This window comes from Myotis yumanensis, unplaced genomic scaffold, assembly GCF_028538775.1.
Source record: "Myotis yumanensis isolate MYYU_CA2020_CCGP unplaced genomic scaffold, mMyoYum1.0.hap1 SCAF_2, whole genome shotgun sequence".
NCBI lineage: Eukaryota > Metazoa > Chordata > Mammalia > Chiroptera > Vespertilionidae > Myotis > Myotis yumanensis.
This window is the reverse complement of record NW_027223753.1, coordinates 36,387,773-36,399,848: the sequence shown is the minus strand read 5'-3', so window position 1 is coordinate 36,399,848 and position 12,076 is coordinate 36,387,773. Positions and strand designations below refer to the sequence as shown.

Sequence of the window (12,076 nt, the reverse complement as noted above, 5' to 3'; positions counted from 1 at the left end):
CTCCCTCAGACCCTAGAGGCCCAGCTGGCTGCTGTGAGGAAAGGCAGGAAGATCAATGAGGAGGAGATCCCACCTCCAGTGGCCTTGGGCAAGAAATCCCCGGCCTCTCAGGAAACAACCAACAGGAGCCCTGATGCAGACCCTCCCGGCCCCCCCACCATGTTGCCAGGTATCTGGAGACACTCAAATCCTGTTCTAGTTCCCAAGGCCAGGGCCATGGCCTGCTTCCCCATCTCACCAGTCGATGGCCAGAGTCACACCTTTCCTGTGGGTGCCGGCAGCCCAAGGTGTGCACGTTCTTCTTTGATCCTGATGGGCTTTTTGTTTGTCCATAGACAACCCTTCTCAGCCTGAGGCCAGCTTGGGCAGCCCTGGCATATCTGCCCCACCCGGTTCAGACCCAGACCCACGGGCCCTGTTGTTGGCCCGACAAAGGGAGTACAAAGTGGCTGCCCTGAGTGCCAAGCGGGCTGGAGACCTAGACCGTGCCCGAGAGTTCATGAGGATTGGGAAGGTATGACATCTGGCTCAGGGGCCCTCTGTCCAGCCCGTTTCACAGTTGGGGGAAGTGGCCTGCTCATGGTCACACAGCTGGACTGGGCTTGAGGGGGACTTTTTCAGCCCAGGCTCTTGAGATTCCCTGGATTATGACCACACCTGCTTTGCTTACTGCTGTGCAGAGATTTGGTGCCGTCCTGGAGGCCCTGGAGAAGGGGCAGCCTGTGGACCTGAGTGCCATGCCCCCAGCGCCTGAGGGTCAGTATGGGGATGGTGGAGGGAACCTGCTCAGGCTGGGACTGGCTGGGCACCCCCACCTATACTTCTGCTCTGGGTCCCCCAGACCTGAAGCCCCTCCCACAGGCTTCCAAGGCCCTCACAGCACCCACAGTCATACCCCCAGCAGTGGAGCGAGTGCAGCCAGTGATGGCCCCTGACACCCCAGCAACCCCAGGTAGGATGGGATGGTGGGACTGCGGAGTGGGGACTGGGGAGAGGTAGGCAGGGCTGATGCTATCTCCTTCCTCCTCTCAAGTGGCCCATGCTGAGCCACAGACGGTGCTGGACGCCCTGCAGCAGAGGCTGAACAAGTACCGTGAGGCAGGCATCCAGGCCCGGGCCAGTGGGGATGAGCGCAAGGCCCGGATGCACGAGCGCATTGCCAAGGTGGGCCTGCAGCCATGAAACCCGCCTATGTCGGCCCCTCTCTGGCTGTCTGCTCTCTGCCCTTGCAGCTAGCGTTTCCATCTCTGTCTCTTTCAAGCTCTTGCTGCCTCAGGGGCTCTTTTTCCTCTTGGGGCTGCTTTCAGTCTTCCTCTTCGTCTCTGTGGGAGCCTGCAGACTGCTGCTACAATAGCCCCTCCCTTTCTTCCCTCGCAGCAATATCAAGATGCCATGCGAGCACACCGAGCAGGACGCAAAGTTGATTTTGCTGAGTTGCCTGTTCCTCCAGGTAAGTGGTGCTTGGCCTAGGGTCACTGAAATCTCTGAGGAGGAGGGGAAATGATTCTCTGGTAGCTGCCTCCACCTGTGGGAGCCACCCATCCCAGCCATGCCCCGGAAGACCCAGCTGAGCCCACAGAGGCCACCCCAGCCCTCACACAGCTCTCTCCCCTACAGGATTCCCCCCCATCCCTGGTCTGGAGCCCATCACAGGCACTGAGGCGGATGCAGTAGCAGCTGCTTTAGCAGCTGCCCAGAAACTGGCCTCCTCCGAGGAAACAGCCCCCGCAGAGGAAGATGGGGATGAGGATGAGGTTTGGCTGAGGGCCCAAGACTCCAGGGATGGGGGCGGGGGTAGCAGATGAGGGGTAAACGCAGACCCTGTTGTCCATTTTACAGAGAAAAAACTTGGCCAAGGGCACCCAGATAGGCCTTATCAGAGCTAGATTCAAAATGATGTCTTTCTAACTCCAGAGCCCACGTTCTACCCCTACTACCCTACTGTCTGCTGTTGGGAAGGTTAGCTCAGAGCTTCTGAGGTTCTGGAGGGCCCACAGGGGAGGCCATTCATCTCAGTTCACACAGCAAGTTAGTGCAGTATTAACAAGAGAGTCCAAGCTGCTACGGCCGGGTGGGGAGCAGATTCCCTGTGACCTCCTCCTGGGCACCTGCAGGATGAGCCTCCAACCCAGGCCCCAGTATCGAAGAAGCCTCTGGTATCTTCCCCCCGGCCCCTGCCTGAGCCCAAGGCCTCGAGTTCTAAGGAGTCACTGAGTCCCTCTGGTGAGTTGGGGAGAAGAGGGGTCGGGGACTGAAGGCTCTAGTGAGGGGCAGGCATGGCTCTAACCAGCATCGCTGTCCCTTCAGTGCGGGAGCAGTTGGCACTGCTAGAGGCCCGCAAACTGCAGTACCAGCGGGCAGCCCTGCAGGCCAAGCGTGGCCAGGACCTGGAACAGGCCAAAGCTCACCTGCGGCTGGCCAAATGCCTCGAGGCTCAGATCATCCAGGTCCGAGCCGGCAGACCTGTGGACCTCGCCAAGGTGAGTCCCTCCTGGTTAAGCAGGACTTTTCAGGCAGAAAAGGCAGGTGGTAGGCTTGACAGCAGGGCTGTGAACCAGGCAGCTGCCTGGACGCCACTGTCCATTGCCATCAGCCATACCTTCCCTGAGGTCCTCCAGCCAACCTGAGAGGTGGGCCTGGGATAGGATGTGGTGACCCCTGGAAAAGCCTTTTGCTTATGCGTCTTGGCCCCATGGCCCCAAGGCCCCAAGAGAGGCCAGGAAAGGCCAGGTGGGCTGCCGGTGGTCAGTGATGACAAGCCAGTGGGAGGCAGAGCATCTCGGCAGCCGGGGACAGACGGGAGGCAATGAGTTCCCAACACTGGAGGTTAGAAGCTGGGGAACCGTTCAGTTTGGGTTCCTGGATTGGTTGGGCGAGTAGGGGGGTAATCTGACTCCTGGCGCCCGAGGGGCGTTGTGACCTTGGCAGGTGCCTTCACCCCTGACGGATGAGGAGGGTGACTTTATCCTCATTCACCACGAGGACCTGCGCCTCTCCCAGAAGGCCGAGGAAGTGTACACTCAGCTACAAAAAATGCTTCTGGAGCAGCATGAGGTCAGTTGACTGCTGTCTCTCTTCCCTTCAGTGCCCACAGCCTCCCTTTGGGGAAAGGCGTGAGGCTCAGACCAGAGAGGCTTGGTTTCAAATTGTGCCTCTTCCACTTACTGGCTGTTGACCTGGCACAAGACACTTCCCCTCTCTGCACCACATTTTTATCTGTAAAATGGGATGGTTAATATCCCAGGTGGTTATGAAGTTCAGACAACAGGCTGGAGGGGAAAGTACTTTGAAGATCGGAGGAAGTGTTAGGAGACACAGATACATATATGTATATAGGAAAATAGACATATATGTATATTTGCACTTATCGATCTGAACTGCTGCCAGCAAGTCTACTTTCTGAAGTGATGTTTCTCTTAGGTTTTGCACGAATATTATTGTGATTTATGAAAAATACAACCCAAAAACCATAAGATAATGTTCTGTAGTAAATAATTTGGGTAATAAAATAGGAGTGTGCTAATTGAATTTTGGGGTGTGGCTATCATCAAGAAAGAAAACAGCAAAAACTTAGGGACTTGGAAAGTGATCTTGGGGAGGGTATGTGTTGGGGGAGGAGAGGGGTGAGACTCTAGGAGAAGGTTGGAGCTTTCAGAAGTCAGGCCTCCAAAACCAACCTAGACCCACTCTGGGCCTCTATTTTCAGAAGTGTCTGCTGTTCTCCAAGCAGTTCATGCACCAGGGCAATGTGGCCGAGACTACCCGGTAAATGCAGGGCTGGGGCACGTGGGGCAGGGAGCAGGAATGGGCCTGTTGAGCTAACGTGTGCACCTGTCCCTGTCAGGTTTGAGAAGCTTGCTCAGGACCGCAAGAAGCAGCTTGAGATCCTGCAGCTGGCCCAGGCTCGGGGCCTCGACCCTCCTAGCCACCACTTTGAGTTGAAGACATTCCAGACTGTGAGGTACCAAAGCCTGAGACAATGGCTCCATGTAGGGATGGGCCAAGAGGCTGGGAGCCAAGGCCCCTTTAGTAAGAATTCCTGGGCTTGGTCCTGCCATAGGCACTGGGCCTAGGGATGTGGGAGGTTGGGCGTGGTGCCTGCCTGTGAGGAGCTCAGAGCTGTGGTGGTTGAGGAAGGAGCTCTAGACCGAGGTCTTCGTACCAGCTCTGCTGCTCCTAGCCCAGACGAGCTGTGCCTCTATTCCTGCACCCTCTATTCCTGAGCACTACCTGGCAGGCAGGCAGTCCCTGGAAGGGGGACCCTTTCCCACTGCATGACTTCACTTTGGGCTCTCTCTCCTGGCTTCCTGGCTATAGGATCTTCTCGGAACTCAACAGCACAGAAATGCATCTGATCATTGTCCGGGGAATGAACCTCCCAGCTCCTCCAGGTAGCCCTAGGGCCACCCCGACTCCAGGAGGCTCTTGCCTAGACACTGTACCCCCAGCCAATGGGAGGCACTGGCTCCCCTCCACCTCAGGTGCTGACCCCCATTTCTCCTTTATAGGGGTGACCCCTGATGACTTGGATGCTTTTGTGCGGTTTGAGTTCCACTACCCTAACTCGGTGAGGTTCAGGTAGAGATAGGATCCTCTGAACCCCATCTTCTGTTCGGGGACCTGGTGCTCAATTTCTCCCTTCTTACTGCTTTAGGACCAGGCTCAAAAAAGCAAAACAGCTGTGGTGAAGAACACAAACTCTCCAGGTGAGAGCTGCTTTCTCCTCCCTCATTCTCCGATATGTGTATGTGCAACATTTGTGTTTCCAGATCTATTATCTTATGTGGTACTCAACTTGGGAGACAAAGGCAGGTATTACAACTCCTCTTATGTAGTTGGGGAAACTGAGGCTTGGAGAGAAAAAGGGACTTGCCTATGGCCTCCAAGCACAAAAGTAGTGGGAATGCAATCGTGACTCCAAATTCCATGTCCCTTCCATTTGAGCAAAATCTGTGTCTAAGCACAAGAACTGTCCAAGTGGATTTGCAAGGCCAGGACCTAGGCTCTACCACCCTCTGGTGGTAGTCTCACTGAATTACAGGCAGAGTGATCCAGAGGGGAGATCAGCCCCCAGGCCTGTTACCACCACCTCAGGAAATCCCTGGTAGCCAAGTTCCTCTCACTCTTGCAGAATTTGATCAGCTCTTCAAATTAAACATCAACCGAAACCACCGGGGCTTCAGAAGGGTGATCCAAAGCAAAGGAATCAAGTTTGAAATCCTCCACAAAGGGTGAGCCCCCTGTCAGTCATAATGCTAGGGTGGGCTGGGAGGAAGGAAAGGCTTCTATTGCTGCCATCCCTGCTACTACTCAGTTTTCTTGTGCTGGTCTCAGCCAGCTCGTTCCTGCTTTCCCTGCCCAGTCCAACCCTCTGCTGACCCTTGGCTCCCCAGATCCTTCTTCAGAAGTGACAAGCTGGTCGGCACAGCCCACCTGAAACTGGAGCGGCTGGAGAATGAGTGTGAGATCAGAGAGATTTTGGAGGTAGGACCCAGAGATTGTAGAGGTAGGGTGGGAAAACCAGAGGGCTTGGCAAGTAAAGCCCAACGTTCACTGAGCATCAGTCCATTAAAAACATCCAGAAGTGTGCTGTGCAGTAGGTGCTATTCCCATTTTACAGACTGAGATTCAGAGGGTCTGACAAAACTTTATAGCATCACCCTTTCAGAGAGCAGCTATGTTCTTTCCATGACACTCTGGGCCACTCAAGTTCCCAGGGATGGTGGATGGCAGGGCCCGGTCATTGCTGTCACCTTGGCACATATAAACTCCTGGACACGGAAGGACAGAGTTATGGTTGGGCAGTAGTCTGGCAGCTTGACAGAATGAAACAAGCTCTGGACATAAAGTTGATAAGGTATTTCTCAAGCTGGGACCCGCCACAATGAAGCCAGATTGTTAAGGAATTGGCCCCAGACAGCTCCTTAAGCTTCCATGAACTCAACAGATTTCACAGGCAGTGACTCTGAGAGCTTGCCTTTGACATGAGGAAACTGAGCTCGAGAGAAGGGTGTCCTCAGCAGTGTGTGGACGAGACCCTTGCTGGTGCCTTCGTCAGTGGGGCTTTCCCACAACGGCGCACCCTCCTCCCTCCGCCACCTTTCCTGGGGTTTTCTTAAGGGCTCTGTATTGGCCGCATTGGTGGTTAGGCTTCTCGAGGCTGCAGCACTCACTGCTTTGCACATCAGCTTCCCCCTTCCTGCCCAGGAGGGAGGCAACATGGGGGTTAGAAAGGAACCCCTGGCCTGGGTTCTAGTCCTGGCCTTGCCACACTGGCTGTGTAATAGAACATCCACTCTCTGGGCCATCTGTGAAGGAAGGGTCTGGGCTGTGGTTATTCAGGCTGCACCTTTAAGCCAGAGAATTTCTCCCAGGAGTTTCCATGGGGAAACTGAGTGAGAACTCTTACTTGGATTGACATATTACTTCTTTCTGGCAAGACTTAACCTGTGAGGTGGGCAGCTCTCTGGACCCACCACCAGGGTTGTCATGAAGTAGAGACTCCTATGTTGATACCACAGAATGTTTTAGCTCCTCATTCTTTACCTGTGAGCATAGGGAGCTGCCTGCTCCCAGCCTGTCCCCATCAGTTACCATCTCCCTCTCTGTGATCCTCAGGTCCTGGATGGAAGGAAGCCCACTGGGGGCAAGCTGGAGGTGAAGGTGAGGCTGCGGGAGCCTCTGAGTGGCCAGGACATACAGATGGTCACCGAGAACTGGCTGGTCTTGGAGCCTAGGGGCCTGTGAAGTGGGCAGCTCTCTGGACGCTCAGAACCTCCACCCCTGCTCTCTGCCCAGGCCCACAGGGCACATCCAGTACGCAGCTCCTATGGGGGAGAAAGCCTCAGAAGTTCTCATCTGTGAGAATGATCAAAAGGCAAAACTGTTGGGTAGGGCTTGGCCTGAGTTTCTTAGGATCCTCAGTAGACCCTGGGAGGGAAGTTAAACCCAGGTCTGTTTTCAGGAAAACCTTTCTAAACTCTGTGTATTCATTGCAGTTTAGACTGACTTCCTATGCTTTGTGCCTGTGCTTCAGACAGTCAACGCTGGGAGAGGAGTCAGGCCAGGCTGTGTGCAGACGCATACTTTTCCCAGCTTTGCTGGCTACAGAAGCCTTTGTGCATAAGGGAGCTACATGCTGCTACACAAACACCAAAGACCTGTACGTACGTGCATTACTGACCACGGCCTGGTCTCTCCTGTTGCTGGCTCCTTCCTAGGCCTCCACACCAAAGCAGGCTGGATTCCAGGAGGCTGCTTCCCCTTCCCTCTGGGCAAAAGCAAGGAAAGCCTCATTGCTCTGTGCCATGGGGTTTTGCAGCCCCTGAACCCCTGTGTAGCAACTGTGTGCAGCTTACCCCAGCCTCTAGTTGCAACATTTCTGAATGTGCCTTTAAAAGCTCTATCTGTAAAGGATGGGAGAACCTGAGAGATTGGAAACGCCCCTGCTTGGGGTGGGGCAGGTTCCGTGCCTCGGTGTCAGTGGTTGCCTGTGCCACAGCTCGGTTTACGCCCGTCTGCCTGTGCCTTGTTTCCTGACAGCTGCTGCACTAGTTCCCCACGCTCTCGGTGGAGGAAGGAAGTGATGTTTTGGACTATATGGTGGGAAGTAGGCAAGGCTGTATCTTGGGCTCGGTCTGTGCACCTAACACAAAAAGACTGCTAACTGGGGGGGTGGGGGGGGGGTGAAGGCGACACAAAAATGTATGTAACTTTTTAAGAAACTGTCTAATTCACTTATAGGGGTTTTATGCCCTACACACAGAGTAACCATCAAAATCCTAAACAAAAGTCCTATCACTTTTTAAAAGCCCGAGTAGCAGTAACATTTAATTGACAGAAACTGCTGCTGTGGCTTTCTCCTTTAAGAGAGGGCAGAGGAAGCCTTGCCTCTTTGGCTGATCACCGAGGGAAATCCCTTAATTCTCCCCAAGAAATTCTCCTTTGGCTTTGTTTTTCTGAATGGATGGAGACGGAGGGATTTGTAGTTGCAATAGGTTTAATATTCAAAACTGCAGTATTCTACATTTCTTAGAAATAAACTTTAATATCCCATTCCCTCTCCCCACACCCATTTTTTAGCATTAGCTTAAGTTGTACAAAGCATTCCTTGAGGTCTTCTTTTAAAGGCTCTAAGTGAAGCAGATACATTCAGCTTACTGGTCACCACAGCACTGCGTAAGCACAGCTCAGGGATTGAGTTTTTGTTTGTGTGTGTCTTTTTCTGACATAGGGCTGGACCGTGCTTTCCTGCCCTTAGTAGCAAATCTTTTAGAGGGTAACAGCAGGAAGGACAGACAAATGACTTTTTTCCAAGAGCTTTCTGACCAGACTTACTTGGCCATCAGAGTAAACTACCCAAATTTCTACAGATGTGAGATTTAACATTTGTAGTTACATCCGTGTGTCAAAGCAGCAGTGATCTAGAATGAAAAGAAGGGTTGTTAGCCTTCCTAAGATGGCCTAGAGCTAAGAAGGGTTTGCACCGCAACCAGTGCTTACTAAGAGGGCAAGGACAGCTGTGGTTACCCTCAGAGGCTCCAACCACCTTCGGATTCCTAACCTCAGGCCTCCACTGGAAACGCCCCGTTGCAATTTGTAGGAAGTGTTTTGTGCCTCACAGGTTTCCCTTTGCAGCTTGGTCAGTTCTGTCTCCTTCCCTGTTCTTTGCTTTTGAAAAACAAAACCTCCAGGCTGAGGGAGGCAAGACAAAGCACCCACTGGACTTGGAGACTGAGGCTCTTTCTGAAAGGGCCTTTGTTGCAGCCAAGGCATGCCGGGGTCACTGGTAGTGGGAGGCGCCTGCCTAGCCTCGTCTTATCCTGAGACTTGTCCAAATGCAGCAACCGAACAGATTAGTGATTCGGGGGCAGAGAAGCTGCCATGACCCAAATTATTTTTAAACTGTAAATTCCCTCTTTAATCTAGTGCAAGGCATACTTTCTTCTGAATTAGTGAACTGAACAAAATACAGAAGAAATTTTTCTTAGGAAGTCCGTGCTCACAAAGGCAAACTATTTTGTGACTTTAACATTATTTTCCTTTCTTATGCCACCATTGTTGAGAGCTTGTTTTCTGAATTTTGTGGGTAGTTCTCAAAGATCTTGCCCCTTAAATAGGCAGCTCCATTTAAGATGAAACCATGGGACTGAGGCTGGTGGAGCCAGGGAGTTTGTGCCTGGTCCAGCTCCGAGAATCTTCCCACAGACTCTTCCCATGGCCTCAGCTTCCCAATCTCCAGACTGGGCATCATTCCTGCTCCACTCCTTAGCCTTTCAGGCTACGTGTACAATTCCTAAAATTCCAATTACTGTTTAAATTATTATTTTAACATTACTATTAAAATAGAACTTAATATAAAAAGTGTTCAGCAGATTGCTTGATTATTGCATGAAATGCATTAAATGCATAAATTGCTCCCCTGATGACTAATTATGACAGAAGTAAATTTAGTTGGAAATGGTGGGCCCACCAGCATTCAGGAACCACTGGGTGAGGGAAGGTATTAGATGGGAACTTACACAAGGTAACGTCCTATCTTTCTAGAGCCCAGTAGGTGCTCAGAAAGTTTGATAAAAATAAATGGAGAAATACCTTGTCTAGCATTTGGTAAGAATGCAATAATTTTTAAAATTTAATGTTACCATAATGGCAATCCTATCCCTCTTCAGTTTATAAGGATCTCTATATGCCAGTCTTTAAGTTTTATGTTCTAGAAAAATTTGACATATTTAGAAATGTGATATTTCAGCCTTCTACTTTATATACCTCTTACAATATACAGTGTATAACACAGAGATAAAACAATTGGGGGGGGTGTGGTGGTAAACTAGCCTTGGCTCTATTATGCCCCATTCCACAAGATATTTTATGCAATTGAGAATGGACCTGACTCTGCAGGACCAGAGCCTGTCCTCAGTGGGAGAATTTAAAAGCTTGCACTGATCCAGAAGAAATACAATTGCAAGGTATATTTAACTGAACAGGAGAAAAGACAAATTTCTGTGGGGAAAAAATGTGACCAGAGTTTGTAGAAGCTCCAAACTTCCAAGGTATATTTAGACCAAGTTGGATGTTACACCTCAAATCGCTGCCCTATGAAATATTCCTACCAGGTTTTGGAGGGATGTGTGGTCCCAAGGCTCAGTGCATGCTGGTATTTGGGCGGCATCTACTCTTTTCCCTTAGAAGCTCTGGGTGCCTCTGAGTCTGGGAAAAGGTTACAGTCATAGTACTCTGCAGCCACCACCAGCAAAGCTTATGGAGAGAGAGTACAGAATGTGGATCCACCACCACTGCCATGGAGAAGGGATAAACATAGGTGGACATACTTCAAAGTGAAGGCCAGGCTGTGAGCCTGTTTGGAAAACGGCTGCCTAAACATAGCTCCACAGCCTTTAATTGCCAAGTACTAAGCCCAGCGCTAACCACTGGGAAGCAGCCTCTCACTTCCCAGAGGCCTGCATTAGCTTCCAGAGGATTCTTGGAGCTGTGCTTGTACCAGAGGGACCGTCTGCTGCTTGGCCTGGGCTTTTAGAAGATGACAGTGATAAGAGTGAGTTACCTTAGAGCCGTGTTTTTCAAACTTTAGGTCGTGAAATCCATTAGGTCTGTGACCAAAATAAATTTTAATGAAAAAGAAAGTACTTTGACTATATCACATATATCATGGATAAACCAAACCTTGGTTTCCAATACCACTAAAAGAAACCATGGCTGATTCCAAGGCTGGGGCAGTGTGAGCACTAGATGAGCCTGGAGAATCTTGTTAGGCCAGAAAGCAAAGTGTTAAAAAAAATGATAGAAGCATTTCACAAGGATGGGGGAGCTACCCTGAAGGAATGCTCTATGGCCAAAGCTGAGCTATTTGAGTACCCAAATAATGGGTTAGAACCATTCAAAATGGAATCCACAAGTCCACAATGAAAATTAAGTGAATATTAAATAGGAGGAAGAGCTTTTGCTTATAATGACCAAGTGCAACTGGTAAAGGTGGAGGGAGTACTGGAACTGAAAAATCTAGCCATCATGTAGAAGATTAGTTCAGATAAGAAACATCCGTGGATGCTAAATCTTAGGAAAATTTTGATGAGCAAGATATTTGCATGATCTGAAAGTGTCTGTACACATTAGTTATTCATTCCAAGGGGGGAAATACTAGAGAAATTGGACAACACTGAACAGGTGATCAAAATTTACCCTCATCAATGATGTGCAGGTGACTATATAAAAAGCACACATCACTTGGGATTCTGGCCAAGAATGCATAAATTGATTCTAATTGTGGAAAGATACCAATCAAATTTTTAAAATGAGGTGAGGGAACTATACTCACCAAAAGTATGGAGGACATAAAAGATGCAGGTGGGTCAGTAAGGCTATTTGCCTTGTCTGATCCCAGGCTAGAAGCTGCACGGGAGGGGGAATTGCCGTTCGGGACACTACTGGACGGATGCTAGGGTCAAGTAGCTGGTATATCAATGTTAAATTGACTAAAGTTGTGAACTGTCCTGCTGCAATGGAAGAGAATGTCTTTAATTTTAGGAAATAAGCATTAAAGTATTTAGGGGTAAAGAGCTATTAGCTATGCAACTTACTCTCAAATGTCTCCATTTTTTGTGGAGAAACACAGATAATGCAAATGAGCAAAGTGTTAACATGTGAACAATAGGTGAATCTAGGTAAAGCGTACATAGGGTTTTTTTGTACTTGCAACTTTCTTGGAAGTTTAAATTATTTCTCAATAAAATGTTTTTAAAAATACAGCTAGTGTACATTATAACTAAAAATGCCTTGAGTATATTGTCAGCTTTCACAGAAAGGCCCAATTCAGTACCTGCCAATCACTGGGGCAGATCTTGAGCAATCCTCAACTCGGCTCTGCTATCCAATCACCTCATTTACACTGAGGTGCCCTTCCTTGGCTAGAAGAGTGATAATCCGTTGGGTAATCTGGTAAAAACAAACAAAAAGGTAAATGTGACTTCTACTTGTTACTGTGATGTAAATGGAACAAGATCAGTGTGTGATCCTTTTTGTATCAATTCTGTACAAAAAGTACAAGACTGATGCTTCA

At 49.9% G+C, this 12,076-nt stretch overlaps 1 protein-coding gene across 1 annotated transcript in view; it reads left to right on the top strand.

Moving 5' to 3' along the window:
* Window positions 1–12,076, top strand: part of CC2D1B (coiled-coil and C2 domain containing 1B) — a 17,333-nt gene extending 5,257 nt beyond the window's left edge. The window contains exons 7-24 of the mRNA XM_070405122.1: window positions 10–169; window positions 336–514; window positions 681–756; window positions 842–952; window positions 1,034–1,164; window positions 1,378–1,450; window positions 1,618–1,754; window positions 2,115–2,223; window positions 2,308–2,480; window positions 2,929–3,054; window positions 3,707–3,765; window positions 3,845–3,961; window positions 4,318–4,391; window positions 4,509–4,567; window positions 4,655–4,706; window positions 5,132–5,231; window positions 5,394–5,484; window positions 6,619–12,076. Of these exons, the coding sequence (XP_070261223.1) occupies window positions 10–169; window positions 336–514; window positions 681–756; window positions 842–952; window positions 1,034–1,164; window positions 1,378–1,450; window positions 1,618–1,754; window positions 2,115–2,223; window positions 2,308–2,480; window positions 2,929–3,054; window positions 3,707–3,765; window positions 3,845–3,961; window positions 4,318–4,391; window positions 4,509–4,567; window positions 4,655–4,706; window positions 5,132–5,231; window positions 5,394–5,484; window positions 6,619–6,747 (1,956 nt within the window). The 3' untranslated portion in view covers window positions 6,748–12,076. The remainder of the gene's footprint in view (window positions 1–9; window positions 170–335; window positions 515–680; window positions 757–841; window positions 953–1,033; window positions 1,165–1,377; window positions 1,451–1,617; window positions 1,755–2,114; window positions 2,224–2,307; window positions 2,481–2,928; window positions 3,055–3,706; window positions 3,766–3,844; window positions 3,962–4,317; window positions 4,392–4,508; window positions 4,568–4,654; window positions 4,707–5,131; window positions 5,232–5,393; window positions 5,485–6,618) is intronic.